The sequence below is a fragment of the Spermophilus citellus genome (assembly GCF_964194105.1).
Source record: "Spermophilus citellus genome assembly, chromosome: 2".
NCBI classification, from domain to species: domain Eukaryota; kingdom Metazoa; phylum Chordata; class Mammalia; order Rodentia; family Sciuridae; genus Spermophilus; species Spermophilus citellus.
The window spans coordinates 21,640,029-21,660,750 of record NC_138183.1 but is presented as its reverse complement, the minus strand read 5'-3'; the positions used below and the strand labels follow the sequence as shown (position 1 = coordinate 21,660,750).

Below are 20,722 nucleotides of genomic sequence, written 5' to 3'. Positions count from 1 at the left end.
TACACAATATGTGACCTTGGGCAAGTCAAAATCCTCTCCTGAGCCTCAGTTCTTTTCATGAATTCCACTGTATGCCAGACTGTGAGTGACACTGGAATAAAATAGCAGATAAAAAACAAAGCTCCTAGCCGGGTGGAGTGGTGCACACTTGTAATCCCAGTGGCTCCAGAGACTGAGGCAGGAGGATTGCATGTTCAAAGCCAGCCTCTGCAAAGGCGAGGCCCTAAGCAATTCAGTGAGACCCTGTCTTTAAATAAAATACAAAATAGGGCTAGGGATCTGGCTTAGTGGTTGAGTGCTCCTGAGTTCAATCCCCAGTATCCCGTCCCCATCCCCACAAAAAAAAGATAGCTCCTTCTCTCCACAGAGCTAATATTTGTTATCTTCTTTTTTACCGTCTCTCCATGAAGCAAATATTTGTTATCTTCTTTATTAGCTACGATTCATCCCTTTGTTCATGTGTTTTAACACTCACATTTTTAAAATACTGTGTCATTTCTATTTCTAGTATTGAAATAATATTAGCGCATACTTCTGTGTCCATACATTATATTTAATGGTCACTTAAAATATTTTATGCATTTACACTATTTAATTACCCGAATTTAAACGTTGAAAAGGCTAAAAGTGTAATAAACTATAATAGATTGGAAAATTAAACAATGATAGTATTTGTTTACCAGAATTTACTTGGACTCTGTTTCTTTTACTTCTTTTTTGTTGTTGTTGTTGCTGATGGACTTTATTTTTTATTTATTTATATGTGGTGCTGAGGATTGAACCCAGAGCATCATGCATGCCAGGCAAGCCCTCTATCACAGAGCTACAATCCCTGCCCCACCATGTTTCTTTTAGTGTAGAACTACTAGAGGATGTTTAAATATTCCATCTTCAGCTTTTTGCCATAATCTTTGCTGATTGTTGATATTTTTACATTACCTCTTGTGTTATAGGATTTTGTTAACATATAAATCTAGGAATTGAAATTCCCTAGATACTGATATAAAAGGCTGTAATAGAAATTTCTATGCTTCTGAGAGTTTTAGAACTCAAAAGAGATTCTTTTTATGATTCATATTCTTGAAGTGATACATCCCTAAGGGCACTAAATAGTTGCTTACCTCTCTCATTTTCTCATTTTAGGAAAACTAAAACCAACAGTGGCATTCATGTCAGGAAAATTGAAGATTAAAGGAAACATGGCCCTAGCAATCAAATTGGAGAAACTAATGAATCAGATGAATTCCAGACTGTGATGGCAAAGAACAAAAATGTTGACTGCTACGCATAAAAAGTAAAAAAAGAAAAAAACCAAAAAACCAAAAAAAAAAAAAAAACCTCAACAATTAAAAATCTAATGTTGTTGTCTTCCGTATTGTATGTTAAAAATGTGCATGTGTATTCTGGAAAAAAATAGATTCTATAAGACTCAAAATCGAATTGAAAGCGCTAGCCTAATGGGTGCAATGGCTCATGCCTATAATCCCAGTGACTTGGGAGGCTGAAGCAGGAGGACCATAAGTTTGAGGCTAGCATGGGCAATTTAGCAAGAGGCTGTCCCAAAATAAAAAAGGGTTGCAGATACAGCTCAGTGGTAGAACATTACCTGTGTGCAATTGCCAGTGCTGAAAAAAACAAAAGTACGAAAATGGTATAGATACTTAAAAATCAAAACAAAACGAAACCAGGTAGCCAATCAAATATAGACTTCACTAAGTAGATTTCCAAGACATTCTGTTTTCTATATTTTGAGGGGTTTTCCTCTGAGCCTTATATCTCTTTCATTGTCTTCTAGTAAGAAAAGTACATATTATGAACAACCAATCAGGATAAAGCAGTAAAATTGATCATTTACAAAGATTCTTCTGATATAAATTGAAGCTAATTTGTGTTAAAATTTTAAATTTTGGATTGTATACTAATGTAAATCTTAATGTTTTGGATTTTTATAAGCTTATTTTATAGAAAATATCTGCTTTTCACACAAGTAAACTGCTTAATAAATACTGCTTGTAAAAGCTAATGGAATAAAGTTTTTCATTTTGTTAACTAGCTTTTCAGATATAGTAATGTTCAGGAAAATATTAATGTAATTCAACTAATTGCAGTATGTATTCTATTTAAGATATGTTAAAAAAACCCTACTTTCTTTTGCTATTGATTTGCCTGATCTGGATATTTCATATAAATGGAATCATGTAGGACCTTTTGTGACTAATTTTTTCTTAGTATGTTTTTAAGGTTCATCCATGTTTCTTATGGTTTGGATTTTTAATGTCCCTAGAAAAGCTCAGGTGTTAGGCAATGCAGGAATGTTCAGAGGTGAAATGATTGTAGATTATGAGAGCTATAAACTCACCAGTGGATCAGTCCATTTGATGGATTGTTAATTTGGTTGGGCTATGTGATGGTAACTGTGGGCAGGTGGGGTGTGGTTGTGGTTGGAGGAAGTAGGTCATGGGGGTGTTGTGCCTTTGAGGGTTACATTTTGTCCCTGGCTCCTTGCTCTTCCTGTTTCTCAGCTGCCATGGGCTGAGCAGTTTTCTTCTGCCATACCTTTCTGCTATGACGTTCTACCTCACCTCAGGCTCACAGCAATGGAGTTGACCAACCATGAATTGAATCTCTGAAACCATAAGCCAAAATAAACTTTTCCTTCTCTTTTTTTTTTGTATTATTTTGCTTCAGTTTATTTTATTTTTGGAAAACAATTTATTGCTTTCCCTTCTAAAGCTTTGAGAATTCACACGCACACACACAAAACAATAACACCTATAGATTGCTTAGGTCAGACGAAGAATGCAAGAAGTGGATGCCTATACCACTGGGTGCCTGTGGATCCACACTGATGTTTAAAGCAAGCTCCCTCCGATTTGTATCACAGCCTTCAGAGAGACTGCAGCCTTCACGCTCCATCTCAGATGACACACTTGGGTCATTAGTCAAGTCCCTGGAATGGTATAAAAGTGCTTTTCTTTTTGTTTCAGGGTAGTTTTGGTTTTTGTGTGTTTCCTTTTTATTCATCCATCCATCCATCCCTCCCTCCCTCCCTCCCTTCCTTCCTTCCTTCCTTTGCCTGCCTTCTACAAAAAAAAAAAAAAAAAAAAGAAAAGAAAAGAAAAAAGAAATTTTCAATTAATTTCTGAAAAATAATTTGGTCAATAAATTCACTGTTTGGTGTTCACGGTCAACCCTATATCGGCTCAGCTGTATTTTCTTCTTTTTTTTTTTTTTATTGGTTGTTCAAAACATTACAAAGATTGCAGAATCACATCGGTTACACATCCACATTTTTACATAATGCCATATTAGTAACTGTTGTATTCTGCTACCTTTCCTATCCTCTACTATCCCCCTCCCCTCCCCTCCCATCTTCTCTCTCTACCCATCTACTGTAATTCATTTCTCTCGTTTTTTTTCCCCATTCCCCTCACAACCTCTTATATGTAATTTTGTATAACAATGAGGGTCTCCTTCCATTTCCATGCAATTTCCCTTTTCTCTCCCTTTCCCTCCCACCTCATGTCTCTGTTTAATGTTAATCTTTTTCTCCTGCTCTTCCTCCCTGCTCTGTTCTTAGTTGCTCTCATTATATCAAAGAAGACATTTGGCATTTGTTTTTTAGGGATTGGCTAGCTTCACTTAGCATAATCTGCTCTAATACCATCCATTTCCCTGCAAATTCCATGATTTTTCATTTTTTAGTGTTGCGTAGTACTCCATGGTGTATAAATGCCACATTTTTTTTATCCATTCATCTATTGAAGGGCATCTGGGTTGGTTCCACAGTCTAGCTATTGTGAATTGTGCTGCTATGAACATCGATGTGGCAGTATCCCTGTAGTATGCTCTTTTAAGGTCTTCAGGGAATAGTCCAAGAAGGGCAATAGCTGGGTCAAATGGTGGTTCCATTTCCAGCTTTCCAAGAAATCTCCATACTGCTTTCCAAATTGGCCGCACCAATTTGCAGTCCCACCAGCAATGTACAAGTGTACCCTTTTCCCCACATCCTCGCCAGCACTTGTTGTTGTTTGACTTCATAATGGCTGCTAATCTTACTGGAGTGAGATGGTATCTCAGGGTGGTTTTGATTTGCATTTCTCTGATTGCTAGAGATGGTGAGCATTTTTTCATGTACTTGTTGATTGATTGTATGTCCTCTGAGAAGTGTCTGTTCAGGTCTTTGGCCCATTTGTTGATTGGGTTATTTGTTTTCTTATTTAATTTTTTGAGTTCTTTGTATACTCTGGATATTAGGGCTCTATCTGAAGTGTGAGGAGTAAAAATTTGTTCCCATGATGTCGGCTCCCTGTTTACCTCTCTTATTGTTTCTCTTGCTGAGAAAAAAACTTTTTAGTTTAAGTAAGTCCTATTTGTTGATTCTTGTTATTAACTCTTGTGCTATGGGTGTCCTATTAAGAATTTGGAGCCCGACCCCACAATATGTAGATCAGAGCCAACCTTTTCTTCTATCAGACGCATTAAACTTTTCCTTCTCTAACTTGTTCTTTTTTTTTTTTAAGAGTGAGAGAGGGAGAGAGAGAGAGAGAGAGAGAGAGAATTTTTAACTTGTTCTTTTTTTTTAAGAGTGAGAGAGGGAGAGAGAGAGAGAGAGAGAGAGAGAATTTTTTAATATTTATTTTTTAGTTTTCGGCGGACACAACATCTTTGTTTGTGGTGCTGAGGATCGAACCTGGGCCTCAAGCATGCCAGGTGAGCGCGCTACCGCTTGAGCCACATCCCCAGCCCCTCTAACTTGTTCTTGTCAGGCATTTTGGTCACGGTGATGAAAAGCTGACAGTGTCATAGCATTGGGGCAGTGTCATTAATTTAATACAGTTGCTGCTTAGATACCCATTTTTAGGCCTGGTATAAGTTATCTGGAACCCAGTTGTACCCTGTCATCTTTGACCTAGTTAAAACTTCCTCTCCCTGTGTGGTAGTTTGTGATATAACCAACTTTTCCCTCATCCCAGTGACCCCAAACCCAACGTATCCCACAACTGCTGGCCACGATAAAACTTAATAGTCAATACCAGAGTTCTGTAAATAAATTCTCCCTTTTTGCAAGTATTTTCTTTCTTTTTTTTTTTTTTAAAGAGAGAGTGAGGGGGGGGGAGAGAGAGAGAATTTTTAATATTTATTTTTTAGTTTTTGGCGGACACAACATCTTTGTTTGTATGTGGTGCTGAGGATCGAACCCAAGCCACATGCATGCAAGGCGAGCGCGCTACCGCTTGAGCCACATCCCCAGCCCGAAAGTATTTTCTTTAAACCAGCCAATTCATAACTCCCTCAGAAAGTCTAGGACATAATGCCGGTAGTCCTTAATAAATACGTAGTCCTATAATTTCACTTTTCTCAACTTCTTGTCTTTTTCTTCTTTACCTGCTTCAACGAGCTGCTTCCTGCCCCCAGACTTCATGTCAATCTGTCAGCACTTCTGACTTTCCTAGGATCTGGGAGTAATAAATTTGTGTTTCATCCATTTTGTTTTCACCTCATTATGTCTTTTTTTTAAGATAGAGAGAGATAGAGAATTTTAATATTTATTTTTTAGTTTTCGGCGGACACAACATCTTTGTTTGTATGTGGTGCTGAGGATGGAACCCAAGCCACATGCATGCAAGGCGAGCGCGCTACCGCTTGAGCCACATCCCCAGCCCCATTATGTCTTATCTAACACCTAAATTTCCCCTGGTCAGGACTCTCCTAAAATAGGTGGCCATTTCAGCTATGATCACTCTATAGAGAGACTTTAAGACCAAATTAGAAGCCATGGGACTGGGGATATGGCTCAGTGGTAGAGTGCTTGCTCAAGGCCCTCGGTTCCATACCTAGCACACAGGGAAAAAATTAAAGAAAAAACGAAATTAAAACAAGAGTTGGGCAGGTGCATGTGTGTGTGTGGTCTCAGCTGCATATATATAATGACATTTCACTCAATGTCTTCCAAGTTCTCCGTGTTATAGCATGTGACAGATTTCCTATTTTTAGCACTGAATAATATTTTATTGTAAATATATATCACATTTTCTTTATCCATTCCACGCATCTGGCAGGGTGGCTTCTAGCTCTTGGGTATTCTATATAATGCTGCAGTGAACATAGGGTGCTGACAACTCTTAAGACCTTGCCTTCAGTTCTTTTTCTTTTTTTGTTTAATATTTACTTTTTTTAGGTGTAGATGGACACAACACAATGCCTTTATTTTTATGTGGTGCTGAGGATTGAACCTGGGTCCCGCCCACGCTAGGTGAGCATGCTACCCCTGAGCCACAATCCCAGCCCTGCCTTCAGTTTTTTTGGATATATTCAGAAGTGAGATTCACTGGATCATACAGTAATTCTATTTATAATTTTTTTGAGGCCCCTCCATACTGTTTTGCGTAGTGGCTGTACCTTCTCACATTTTCATCAATAGTACACAAGGGTTCCAATTTCTCCACAGGATCACATCTTTGGAATATGTAGCAATTAACTATGAGATTTGTGTTTGGTTTTTGTTCAAAAGTATCGAAAACATTAACACATTAACTTTATTCACTCTAGCCCAGGAAGGGTGTTGATATGGGATGGTATTATCAACCTGAATGGGCTCTAGATTGAGAAGGGCTGACGTATAAGATAATTTACTAACGGGGCAGTGCAAGCTAGCTGTCCAGATTTGGGATGACCTTGGATTCTTTCTCTTTTGTTCAGTCATACTCTTCCATTACCTACCTTAAAGGTAGGAGTAACTAAGGCTTTACTGTATGTACTAGATGGAGTGAGGCCAAGATGTGGGCATCCCATAAGGTTCATCAGACATATTGCAAATGTTGCATATTGCAAACATTATTGTTTTGAAGGTAGAGTTGTGAATATAATGGGAATTAAGAGCATAGACTCTAGAGCCTGACTGCTTGGGATGAATCTGGGTTCCTCTAGCTACTTTCTATATGATCTTGAACAGATTTCTTAATTTTTCTAGGCCTCAGTTTCCTTATTCAAAAAATGGTAATGCTAACAGCACCCACTTCCTAGAGCTCTTAGATTTAAATAAATTAATATTAAGTTCTTGGTAAGTGCTGTGGAAGTGTTTTGTTAGATAAAATAAAGGTCCAATCTTGCCTCTCTTGTGCCCTGTCCTGTGAGAGTGGTCTGGTGTCCCTGGGGTGCTCTAACATTAGTCGGTGTGAGCTTTAGATGCTACTAAACAGTCCCCGTCCCTCGGTGGGATAGGTGTGTCACAGGTGAATGTTAGCCATCTCCACGGGGCATCAGTGACGGTAAGCTGTGTGGTAGAACGTCGGACAGAAGTGTTCCAGCACATCCCTGGGTGTGGAGAGGACTCTACTCGGTGCTTCATAACAGGTGCCACGCACGTCACGAACGGGGCAGGTTCTGTCAGCTCCCTGCTTTAGGTTGGGGTGTGAGGCACTAGAAGACAGCAGGGACCTCAGGCCCGCGGTGTGTGACGGCGGCGGGGCCGGGCACCTCGGAACGTGGCTCCCACACCTGTCCGGGCGGTGGGAACTAACTCCCGCGCGCGTACGACGGGTTGTCCCAAACCTTTCCGGCCAGCGCGCCCGCCGCGGCAAGCGCGCGTGTGTGCTGCAGGACGGTCGGTCCGCACCACCTCCGGGCAGCGACTCCTGCGAGCGCGGTGCACGTCGTAGGAGGTGTCGTTACACACTTCCTGTGGGTCTCGCCGACCACGGCGCGCTTCCGGTGCCGGCTGGAGCCCGGGGTCCGAGCCCCCGCCCCGCGCCCGGCCCCGCCCCGCCCGCGCCCCGCCCCCCGCGCTCCGAGCCGGGCGCGCGGAGCCCGGGGCGCGAGGAGCGGCGCACGCTGGTGGCCGAGCCAGGCTGGCGCTCGTACCCCCCGCCAGCACCGCCTTCCGCCGCCCGCGGGCGCTTTCTTCGTTCCACTTGCCTTCGGTGCCCGGCCCTCCGGCCGCCCTCCTGCCCCCTCCCCTCCGTCCCGCCCCGTCCAGCCGGGGCTGCCCGGCTCCCGCAGGCCCCCATCCGCCCGCGTTCCTATGGACAGACGCACAGACACCTGCAGGTGGGTGAGAACCCGCGCGCGGGGCGGGGACTAGCGCGCCGACGCGGCGACCCGGGCAGGGAGCCCCTTTGTGTGGGGGCGGCCGCGCAGTGACCCGGCTGAACCCTCCTTTTGTCTCCTCTGGGGCAGCGAGGCCGGAGCGGGGGCACAGACCCGCGCGGCCGGACGTCGGCGGCTGCGGGCTCGGGGTGCTGGATCTGGGGGCGGAGACCGGGCGGGCGGGAACGCTCGCGAGCGGGCGGCGGCGTTTCCCGGGCCAGGCGCCTGGCATCTCCCGTGGCCGCCGCGGGCGCGCTGCTGGGGTCTGGCTCCCTGCTCCTGCTCGCGGGTCTGAGGAGGTGGGAAGGAGGGCGGGAAGGAGGGAGGAGAAGAGGTCTGCCCTCCTACTTTCCAAGTCCGAGATGGTCATGGAGAAAGAGAGGTGGTTCAGGGCTTCGTCGGACTTGTTTCCCTCCGCGGAGGCTCGCCGAGGTGCGTTTGGGGCGTGTGTGAAGGAACGTGCACCGCTGCGCTCCCTTATTTATTGTTTCTAACGGAGGAGGGCTTTCTCCGAAAGGCTCTTCCGTCCCCCACCCCCATCCGAGGCTGCGCACAGTGATTTGTGTTTGTTATCAAATATATCAAGGAACGTAGTCCCCTTGGTAGGAGGAGGTTGGGCTGACCAACATCAAATCAAAATAAGACCCAAATCACAGACTGCTTTTGGCTTTCTGTAGCCAATTTTTTGAAAAAGGTTAGATTGATACTTGGAAAAATGAGTGTGATTACGATTTTTACGATTACATTTCTGTTTTTGTTTTGAAGTTTTGGAGTAAAGTTTTGTCCTTCCCCCCTTCCCGCCACACACACACACAGTTAGGATTAACATGAGAATATGGTACTGTTACAGAGGAGACAGGTAGTGACAGCCTCCGGTGGGGGTTATATTGGAGTGCAATAAGCAAGGTTCTAGTCTTCTGTTTAGGCTAAAAATCCTCCCTTCACTGGTTGAAGATATGAGATCTTTCACATATGGGGATAACGTGAATATTAGAATTGAGTTTTTCCCCCTGTGATTATACTTCCCTTATTTTATTGACTGCATTTATATATTCTGTGAATATAACCAAAGATGAAGTTGTTATGTATAGTATTTTGAAAAGTACCGTAGGGTGATATTTCTGATCTCTTAGATGGCTAAGTTGTTTTGTAAACAGTTGCTATATATTTGTAGGTGCTGAAATAATAAATGAAGTTCAGTAAGTATCCAGAAAATGAATTTGACGGATTCAGATTTTTAATGTAGGTGTGGAGTTTTATCTTTATATTAATCTCAATCTGATGCTTAGTTCTGGAAACTTTTTTCTTTTACTATATGAGAATTCATATCGACAAACTTAAATCTGACAGTTACCAAGGAGATTTTTTTTTTAAAGCAGTTTTGAGAGCAAAATTGGACAATTATAGGTATAGGCATTTGGAGCAAGTGGAGTTTCTTTTCAGAAAAGCATTATCATCTAAACTTGAAGGGAAAAAAGTAGAAATATACTTGTTATTTAAATTTCCATCAAGTAAGGTGAAGAAATTAATCAGAAAAATACAATTTAATGCATTTTTATTTAGGCAAACTAATTTTTGTTAGTATACCAAAGTTTAATATGCCTAAAATAGTGATCTTTTTCTAGGAGAAAATTTTATCCTCAGTTCTGCCCCAATTACATTAATAGATTAATATTATCATCATGACTCATTTTATAAATGCCTGACTGTACATTTATACACACTTTACTTAAAACCCAGAATAGGCTTCATGGAACAATGACCCAGCAAACCTCTTTGAGGTGATCAAATTTTATAGATCTTGCTGTGACTTTCTGTCTAGATTAGGCAAATGAACTTAAACTCTGCACAGAGCTTAATGAGTGGCTCTGGTAGGGCCCTTGACCAATGTTCTTCCCACACCTCTTTACATTATGAATAGTCAAAAGAGGAGAGATACTAAAATTATGTGTGGCTTTATCATGAATTGTGGAAGGGAGTTCTAGACCATTCTCAGAATTCTGGCTCTTAAGCTGGTTGAAGTACTAGAAAAGATAAGCTAACAAATTGAATTGCTTGTTTATGCATTTACCAGACTGTCAGTGGTAGTGATAAGATTTAACAAAGAGTCACTGTGTAAACTAAACATTAACAAAGTGTGGCCTGTATTGAGAATTGGTTTGGGAAATTGTAGTTGCGCCTGACAGTCTTCTTGGTCAGCACTATAGTGCCTTTGTGTGGCCTAAAAGATAATATCTAGTTTTTAGTTTGTTTTTTTTATTGATATGTAAATACTGTTTTAGGTGTTTGTGTGAAACATTCTAGAAAATATTACATACATTCAACTTATTTCCCATTTGGTAATTGGTGTTCAGGAAGGGATATAAATTATCTTCCTTTTTTAAAAAAATATTTTTTATTTTTAGGTGGACACAGTATCTTTATTTTTTATTTTTATGTGGTACTGGGGATTGAACCCAGTGCCTCATGGGTGCTAGGCAAGCACTCTACCACTGAGCCACAACCCTAGCCATATCTTCCATTTTTCACAGGTCAATTTTTTTCCTGTTGCTTTTTACATTTTTATAAATAAATAATATTTCCAGAAAATTTTGGATTTGTGTAAAATTGGATTTTAAAATACAGCTGACATCAGATTTTTAAGACAACACTAAGCTGTGCGCAATTACATTTTTTAAAATATTTATTTTTCAATTTTAGGTGGACACAATATCTTTATGTGGTGCCGAGAATTGAACCCAGTGCCTCGTGCATGGTAGGCGAGCGTGCTACCAGTGCCTCATGCATGGTAGGCGAGCGTGCTACCACTTGAGCCATATCCCCAGCCCCTGCAATTAAATTTTATCAGCTTTTAAATCCATAGATCTTTCTGGCATTTTCTTCTTTGTTAATTACCAATATATTGCCGATATCATTAAAGGATACTTTAAAAATAGCCACTTTGATAACTGGAACCATCAAATGATTAGTGTTAGTATTGGTAATAATCAAATAGAAAACTGGAAAGTAACAGTTTTGTTCTTTATAATAGATCTTTGACTTTCAAGTCCTTTTTTCATGTTGTTTTTATAGCCGGATGGGGAAGCAGGTCTGACCTGAGAGGTGTGGAAGTCAACTCTTATTTCAGCTTCTTTTAACCTGCATTGTTTAAAAACAGCAAGAGCCCAGGCTGCTTGCTGAAAATGCAGAATTCATTCTTGGATTAATATTCTGGTACCAGATGTATGAGGCTGGCTCCAAAGAAGCTTTTTCTTTTAAATACTGTCAAAAATAGAGAAGCTGAAGATTGGAGAGAAGCCATTTATTTTGAACAGTTTATTTTATGACAGTTTGTGTTTGTAAAGAAACCTGCTCATAATATTTACTTAAGAGATCTACATAGTTGCCCAAAGAAGCCCCACAGGTTTCTCTTTTTTCTTTAAAAAAGTTTCCATAGAGCTTAACTCTTATGTGATACTTCCTGACTTTGCTTCTGATTAGTTGATTTATGGACTTTATTTACCAGCATGATTGGAGAATTCTTTTGCTAGACTGAAATTGCACTCTGCCTGGGCTCTGGTCTGTTTCCTAGGTAACAAATGCACTGCATAGATTCCATAATGAGGACTGTGGTTGGCTAGTTACTGTGTAAATTCTGTTGTTTGGTAAAGCTTAGTCTCAAATTCAAATAAAGGTCAAGAAAGCAAAAGTACTGAAAATGCAAATTTTGAAATTTTATTTTGTATCCAGTGCCAACAAAGTTTAATAGGCTTTTCCAGAGAATTATACAGCAGCATTCAAGTTTGTTTTGCAAAGTCTTAAACAGTTGGAGAGCTTTTTCAATATTTTGTACTGTCAATGCTAATGGCACTAGTGACAAAGAGGATATATTTCAGAAACATGTTATCATTCATGCAAATACTATAGAAAACAAAGGGATGGTGTGATATCAGTAATATTTTTACACTGAAAGGGAAGCAATATATGTCTCAAAAGGAAAAAATTGTACAACTTAAGGTGAAATGTAACTTTAAAAATATTGACGTTAAAACATTAAGGAAACTTTTAAAAACATTATAAATCTCACCATAAAATGATACATTTGTACTCTAGCCTTTTTTTTTTTTTTTTTTTACTTCTGATTTGCCTGAACTTTGATGGACCTGGCACCAAGGACAGGTTTCCCTTATTGTAGTTCCAAGTTAGAGAATATCTTTCATCTCTACCCGACTCTTCTGTTGAGATCTATAGCTTCTATCATTCTAGGTGAAGGTCCAAAGTAGTATGTGTGGAATTGCTAATAACTATTAAATGTTTGTTTTAAAAAAAAAAAGGAAGAAAAGAAACTTATCAAAAAACAGAATTTTGGGGCTGGGGATGTGGCTCAAGTGGTAGTGCACTCGCCTGGCATGCGTGCGGCCCGGGTTCGATCCTCAGCACCACATACAAACAAAGATGTTGTGTCTGCCAATAACTAAAAAAAAAAATAAATATTTTAAAAAAAAAAAAAAACAGAATTTCACTAAAACCCTTTGCAAATGTCTTTTGACTTGATGTCTGAAATTTTTTTTTGTTTGTTAATCATTAAGGATTCTCTTGGCTCAAATATTAAAACACAACTCTTTTTTAAAAATTTTTATAGTATTTATTCTTTAGATTTCGGCGGACACAACATCTTTGTTTGTATGTGGTGCTGAGGATCCAACCCGGGCCGCATGCATGCCCGGCAAGCGCGCTACCACTTGAGCCACATCCCCAGCCCCAAAACACAACTCTTTAATTCCAGAGAATTATCCAAATTTGTCCCCATTAATTTCTCTCGCTTGACCAGATTGTTTTTGAATTATTCTTTATTTTTTAGTTGGATTTTCTTTATCTTCTTGATTTTCCTCAAAGCTGACACTGCTTATATTTCTGTCCTTTTCTAATTGTAAATATTGTATCCTTTCACATTTTTCTTATTTTTTCCATTGTAAATATTTGTTATGATTTTTAGATTTTATGATTGCATTGGGTAAGGCATAATACCACCTATAAAACAACCTATTTTATTTTGGGAATTCATATTTTTAGGATAGAGTTAATAATATTTGTGGATTCTTATCCAGTTAGGACACTTCTTCCCCCAGCCTACGTTCATTTGGTAAGGCTGCCATACCAAAGTTTCACACACTGGGTGGCGTAAACAACAAAAATTTCTTTTCTTTTCCTTTTTAAAATATTTTTAGTTGTAGATGGACATGATATCTTTATTTTATTTGTTTTATTTTTATGGGGTGCTAAGGGTCGAACCCAGTGCCTCACACATGCTATGCAGGCATTCTACCACTTAGCTAGAACCCCAGCCCCCCAAATTTATTCTCTGACAGTTCTGGAGGCTAGACATCAGATCAAGATTTCATCAGGGTTGGGTTCTTCTGAAGTCTTGGATTATAGATTGTTGGAGTCGGGATGACACATGGCATTTTTGCCAGAAGTAGTGGTTGAGAGGTGACGCCAGCTATTAAGCTATTAAGATGATGACTTGCCAGCTATTAAGCTATTAAGATGATGACTTTTGAGTTCTCGCGGAGTTCCTGTTGAGTTCTGGTTGAGCTCTCGCGGGGATTCCCTGAAGAGTTCGCATTGGTTGGGGAAGTGCCAGAGGAGAGATTTCCGATTGGTGGTTCCTGGAGGAGCCGCGTGGCGTTCGGGAGAGTTCCCGGGAGCGTGTGTGGAGTGTGTTGGTGGAGTTCAGAAATAAAGTTTGTTCCTGCTTCAGTGGCTCGTGGTTTGTGCCCAGCCAGACTGCGGCAATAGATGCCATTACTTCCCTGTGTCTTCACGTGGTTTCCCTGTGCTGTGCCCTAATCTCCCTTTATAAGGACATCAGTCAAGAGGTGTATCAGCTTCCACACGTGTGACTTCATCTTACCTTAATTGCCTCTTTTAAAACCTTTATTACAAATATGTCATATTTGGAAGTGCTAGGGGTTAGGACTTGAACAGATGAATCTGGGGAAAATGCAGTTGAGGGTGGGAACTCTATAACATACCTGTCCCCTGCCCACTTCTTGCTTTATGTATATACATGCATACTTCATTTCAAATGTGTGATTTCTCTGATTTCATCTTTTATGTTGTATTTTTCCCCCGTATCTCCAACAAATTTGTTTTTTAAAGGAACACAGAGCAGAGAAGTATATAATAGAAAATGAAAATATAGCTGTTTTGCTCATTGTTTTATAACTACAACAGACAAGTTCAGAGAATGCCTTGTGCAAAAAAATAAGGTTTCAAAGATTGCAGGGTGTGGTGTGGTTTTGCACACCTATAATCCTAGCTACTTGGGAGGCTGAGACAGGAGAATTGCAAGTTGGAAGCCAGCCCTGGCAATTTAGTGAGACCTTTCTCAAAATAATTTTTTTTTAAAGGGGTGGGGATGTAGCTCAGTGATAGAGAGCTTGTGTAGCATGTTCAAGGCCTGGAGTTTGATCTCTAATACTGGGGGAGAGGGGGGAAACAGATTCAAAGATTGAAGTGTTCCCTCAGCAAAGCTGATGATTTTAGTCTCTGTTGTGTGATATTGTGAACTTTAGTTCATGATTCTACCTTGGGTCTAGAAAAAAACTGGTAAAGTGTTTGGGTTCGTGTGTTAACATACTTACCAAAGTTCCTCCCCAGGATGCTTGAGCCAGGTAGGGTTGTACTTGTTAAACTCCTTGTTATGCCCATAGCATCAGTGTGTTATATTTCTCCAACACTTGAATAGTGCACTCTACTGTCTTTGAATTACTTCTGACATGTCTGCATTTTTGATCCCCACCTTTTGGTTGCACATGGCTGACTGTAACGTCTCCTGTGGGAGGTGCTGGCATGGTTTAGACAGGGTGGGAACTCTTGCAGTTGTAGAAGTTGTGGCACATCTCCTTAGTCATGGCACATTTCTGTGCCTATAAATCATTACTCTTTTGGCAGTTTGTCATTGTCAGGCCCCAAAATGGAGCAATCTGATCAACCCAATAATATGCTATTAAAAATAATTAAAGTAGATGGTTAAAGGTTTTATTTTGTTTTTCAATTTTCATATTCATTATTTTAAAATATTTTGAATGGTTTAGAGTTGAAGGTTCTTAGTTGGTTTGTAACACTAGAGAATGTCATGATGGTCAAATTCAATGGAAATGCTATTTTCTTGTGAATTCTGAGGACATGTTTCTTTCCATTGTCTATTTCAGATATTGGTCTTGCTGCTTTTATATAAGTTCATCTCGTCATTTCACTCATTCCTTTTTTGAGAATTTAATAGGGCCTCTCCTGAAATACAGAATCTTTTGATTCCAACTACCAACCAGGCATATTCATTTGGTAGTTCACAAGTATTTCACATTTGACATGTCCCAAACTTGACATAATATCTTCTTCTCCAAATCTGTGTCTTCTCTCATACTCCCCAGTTCAGTGAATGGTACCACCTTCCATCCATTTTCCCATCCATTTCCCTAGATACATAGGAGTTTCAGTGATTCCTCTGTTATTCTCAATCCTTTTTTCTGTTCACAAACTCCTAGATCAGTCTGTTCTTGCTCCCCAAGATTTCTCAGTTCTCTTTGACCCTAGCTGCTACCTTTGTAATAAGTCTTAATTCTGCAGTTAAATATATTCATTGTGCAACACAAGTCCTTATGATAAAGCTCCTATAATTATTTACTTGTCTGAAGTGCATCAAATCCTCACAAATGGCTCATGTGAAAAATATCCTTTTAATATGAAAAACTGTTCATTTGTATCTTTTATACTTGAAAGGCCAGTTTGGCCAAATAAAAATACTTGACTCACCTTTTCTTCCATCAAGTAGCTTGAAAAATGTACTTTATTCTAGGGATTGGCAAACTTCTGAGAAAAGCCAGACAGTAATTAGGTTTTCAAGTTATAGATCTCTGTCACAATTATTTAACTGTCATTGCATCCCAAGAGTAGCCATAGAAAGTGTGAAAATGAAGATTTATTTTTAGAACCAGGCAGTGGGCTGGATTTGGTCCATTAGTCATAGTTGACTGAACCTTTCCAAAAAATAAAATATAATTTTAAATGCATATTTGTTATACAAGTTGAGGGTTTTACTGTGCCCTTTCCATACATGCATAGTGCTTTGATCATGTCCATCCTGCTGGTGTCCTCCTCCCCCCACCTCCTTCCTGTACACTAACAGTCCTTCTTTTACTTTGAAGTCATCCTTTTTGCTTATTTGCTTTAGTTTCCATACATATGAAAGAAAATATGCATTACTTGTCTTATCAGGTCTTATTTGATTGTATTTTGGTGGTGAAATGTGTTTCAAACTCTAAACCAACATGATTTTCTTTTTCTTTTTTTGTAAATAACTATCTTTTTTGCCTAGATGCCAAAAGTACTTTTTTGTTTATCTTTAAAGGCAATAATTTTACTAGAATATGTCTGCATGTTGACTGTTCTTTATTAATTTCCCCATATATACAATGCATTTTATTGTATTAGCCTCAATATATTTTTTATACTTTCATTTAGTTATAGTTCTGTAGTATTGTTTCATTATTTTTATTTTTCAGGTATCCTATTATATGTATGTTGGATCTTTGGTGCTTGTCTTTACATCTGTACCTTCTTCAAATTCCTTTTATCTCAGTTTTTGTGTTTGCTTTATGTTTATATTTGTACTTTCCCCTACTTATATTTAAGACTCTTCAGTGTACTTTCCATGATATCTATTAAGTCTAGTGTTCCTTCTAGTTTTGTTTACCTTTCTTTTTTTTTTTCTTTTTTTTTGTATCCTGGATTCTGTCATTGCTGTTTGTATATCTAGCTAGTCTGATTTTTTTTTTTTTATTTGTAGTTGTAGATGGACAGCATGGCTTTATTTTATTTATTTTTTATGTGGTACTAAGGATTGAACCCAGTGCCTCACACGTGCTAGGCAAGCATTCTGCTGCAGCCCCAGCTACAGCCCCATCCCCTAGTCTAATTTTTTAACTCTTCTGTTTCTCATTTATGCTACTCTTTCATAACTTTTATCATTTTCTAAATTCCTTTAATTCATTTTGAAATATTAATTTATTATCCTTATCTGCTTTATGGCCATTTTAAAAATATATACATATATTTTATATGTATATATATTTTAGTTGTAGATGGACACAATACTTTTATTTTGTTTTTATTTTTATGTGGTGCCAGGGATTGAACCCAGTGCCTCATGCATGATAACCAAGCAGGCACTTTACCACTGAGCCACAACCCTGGCCCCTGCTTTATGGCCATTTAAAAATTTTTTTTTTGTGATGTACCTTCATTGGTTATTGGTATATTATTTGGTTCTTTTTTAATCTTCCTTCTCATTGTGCCTTTTCATAAGGTTAAACTAATTCTTTTTCTTTTCATATTTAAGTTAGGTGGATTTGCCTGTATTTTAGTTTTCTTAGTCTCATGGTTTGAAGATTTTTCTCCTTTGTTGCTTATGTGAAGTATTTTAAAATATGGCCATTTGGGGGTTGGGGTATACTCATGTAGGAGGCAGGAGAAGCATTTGAATTCAGGAGATCAAGGCCAGCCAAGGTCACATAGCAAGACTGTATCTCAAAAAAAAAAAAAAAGTGTTGGAGGCGCAGCTCACTGGTAGAGTGCTTGCTTAACATGTGCTGAGGCCCTGGGTTCAATTCCTAGCACCAGGAAGAAATAAAGGCCACTCAGTTTAAGTCAAAGTGAAAAGAATCATTGTGTGCCCTCTAAAATAGCTAAATGGAAAAAGATTTAAAAAATGTCAAATGCTGTGAGAATGTAGACTGTTAATTTGCTCTGCTATTAGAAGTGTAAATTGGTATGGTAATCTAAATTGGTACGAGCAATTTGGAAAGCTATTTGGCAGTATCTATTCAAGTTAGACATGCATATTTTATGGCTCTGTAATTCCACTTGAAAATATATACTTACCAAAATAAATGTACTAGAATGTTCATAGCAGTATTGATAATATCACCGAACTGAACTCTGCCCAGTGACCATCAGTATAGTGTGTAGTCAAATGTTACATTGTTGGGCCCAAATTAATCACATGTCCTAGCATCTTATGTTGTCTCCCTTCCCAGTGAGTCTTGATTTTTTCCATGTAACTTGACCAGTTGGTTAAGTTTTATACAACAGAGGCTTTATAAATGCTTACACATTGAGGGGGAAAATCCTATCCTGAGGCTACCATGAAAGGAAGTCCTGAAGTAAGAAAGGTCACATGGAAGAGAATCGAGGTGCCCCAGCTGAAGACCAGCATTTATTGTAAGTCATTGGTGTGAGGCTATCGTTGATTTTATAGCTTAGCTAACTTTAACAGTTAAAAGTAGCTGCATGAATAAGTCCAGATAAAGTCAGGGAAGTAGCTGTGAAATAATCTATTGAATTGTGAGAAATAAGAAGTCATTTTAAGCCACAAAATGTCAGGTGGCCTGTTATGCAACATTAAACTGACTCAAAATGAATAAATGGATGTTGGTATATTGACATATGGTATCGTAGAGCAACGAGAATGAACAGTCTACATCTGCATGCAGTGGTGTGTACAAGTCTCAGACATATGTTGAGCTAAGGAAGCCAGATACAGTTCACGATAAATGCCTCCACATATATAATATCCCCAAATAGGGAAAATCCATCTGTTCCGTTAGAAGTCAGAATAGTGGCTACCCCTGGAGGATTAGTGACAGGAAAGGGAAAAGTGGAAGCTACCCAGGTGCTGGAAATGTTCTTTTTCTTGATCTGGTCCCTGAAATACATAAATTTGTTCTGTTTGTAAAGTTGGGAAATGGCAACAAGGTGTTCATCTATTTGTTCATTTATTATTTCTTCCCTTACCTTTTTGTATATTTCAAGATAAAGGAAAAATAAGGCCTTTTATGTAGCCTCTTCAATGGTATTCTCAGGTTGGTCTTTTTTTTTTTTTTTAATACATGACGGTGGAATGCATTACAATTCTTATTACACATGTAGAGCACAATTTTTCATATCTTTGTATATAAAGTAAGTTCTAGAATGGCAGTCTTTTTTTAATATTTATTTTTTAGTTTTCGGCGGACACAACATCTTTGTATGTGGTGCTGAGGATCGAACCTGGGCCGCACACATGCCAGGCGAGCGCGCTACCTCTTGAGCCACATCCCCAGCCCAGGTTGGTCTTTTTTGATATCTCTCTCCTTTATCCCTTGGTAAACCTCTCTGGTTGATTTGGATTCTAGGGCCATAGTTTTCTTCCAAAGAAGACCTCTTAGTAGATCTTCATGGCCTTGTGGTCTCCTCCAGCAGCCTGATAAGCTTTTTTGATTGTTCTTAGACACAGTTTCTCTTAAATGGGACCTCTCTTTTTGAGGATAGTTTTTTGAAAATGTTTTTTTCCCCCTTAACTCTTAAAACCACTAGAAGGCTTTCTCTCTGCTCCCTTATGTGCCCAATTGCTGATCATGTGTAGATATTTTTGTGGATGTTTCAGCTATGTCTACTTATTTAGTATTCATGGGGTTACCTTATCACTTAATTTTGTTGAACATTATTCTGTTTGCTCCATCTCTGTGTGTGCATGAGCATGTGTACATGTGATGTGTTTCCTATTGAGATAATTGTCAATTTACTTGTACTTGTAAGATAATGATACAGAGAAGTTCTTTGCATATTTTTCTTACTTTGCTCCAGTGATAACATTTTGCAAAACTACTTAAAATGTCACAACCAGATAATTGACTGTTACTGTGCCAGATTATGTTCCTCCAATTTGTATGTTGAATCCTTAACTCCTAGAACCTTAGAATATGTCTGTATTTGTAAGTAGGGCCTTTAAAAAGATGATTAAGATGAAGCTGTTAGGGTGAGCCCTAGTCCAGTTTGACTAGTGTCCTTATAGAGGAGGAAATTTAGACAAAAGAGAAATCGGGGGAATGCACACAGGAAAAACTATGTGAGGACATAACAAGAAGGTGGCCATCTGCAAGCCAAGGAGAGAAACTTAAGTAAATTTATGTTTTTTCAGGCATCCAGTCTAGTATTTTGTTACAGCAGCCCTAGCAAACTAATACATTGATACTAATACCACACTTGTTCAAATATCCCATTTCACTGATGCTCATTTGTGTATGTGCTAAATTCAATACAGTTTAACTAACACCTGTTCAGATTCCTGCTTTTACCGTCCCTCCATTATCACCCTGCCCCCATCCACCCCATTGCTAAACTCTATAAAAACCATTAAATTTCTTAACTTAAAACTATTATGTAAATGAGAGCATACAGTGTGCTACTTTTTGGGATTGGCTTTTTTTGTGTAACATAATTCTCTGGAAACACTTGAAAGTTATTGCATGTATTGGTATTTTGTTTCTTTCTATTACTGACTAGTAGTTCCTGAGTGAACCATAGTTTATCCTCTGAAGGATGACATCTGGGCTAATTCTAGTCTTCACTATTACAAATTTAGCTGTTATGAACATTTATATACAGGTTTTGGCATGAACATAGTTTTTCTCAGAGATACATAGGTTTTAATACCAAGGGTATTAATTGCTGGCTTATTTAGTAATTGCATATTTAGTTTTTCAATTAACTGCCAAACTTTTCCAGGGTGATTATATTCACTAGCAATGTATATGTGATATAGTCTATCCAC

At 38.9% G+C, this 20,722-nt stretch overlaps 2 protein-coding genes across 3 annotated transcripts in view; both read left to right on the top strand.

Moving 5' to 3' along the window:
- HSDL2 (hydroxysteroid dehydrogenase like 2) overlaps positions 1-2,665 on the top strand; it is a 70,070-nt gene extending 67,405 nt beyond the window's left edge. Inside the window, exon 11 of the mRNA XM_081282460.1 lies at positions 1,144-2,665. Coding sequence (XP_081138586.1) covers positions 1,144-1,256 — 113 coding nt within the window. The 3' untranslated portion in view covers positions 1,257-2,665. The remainder of the gene's footprint in view (positions 1-1,143) is intronic.
- A 4,807-nt stretch (positions 2,666-7,472) lies between these two features.
- The window catches only part of KIAA1958, a 142,969-nt gene continuing 129,719 nt past the window's right edge, over positions 7,473-20,722 (top strand). For both annotated transcript variants that reach the window (XM_081282457.1, XM_081282456.1), the window contains exon 1: positions 7,473-8,049. The gene's annotated coding sequence lies outside the window, so the exon portion shown is untranslated. The remainder of the gene's footprint in view (positions 8,050-20,722) is intronic.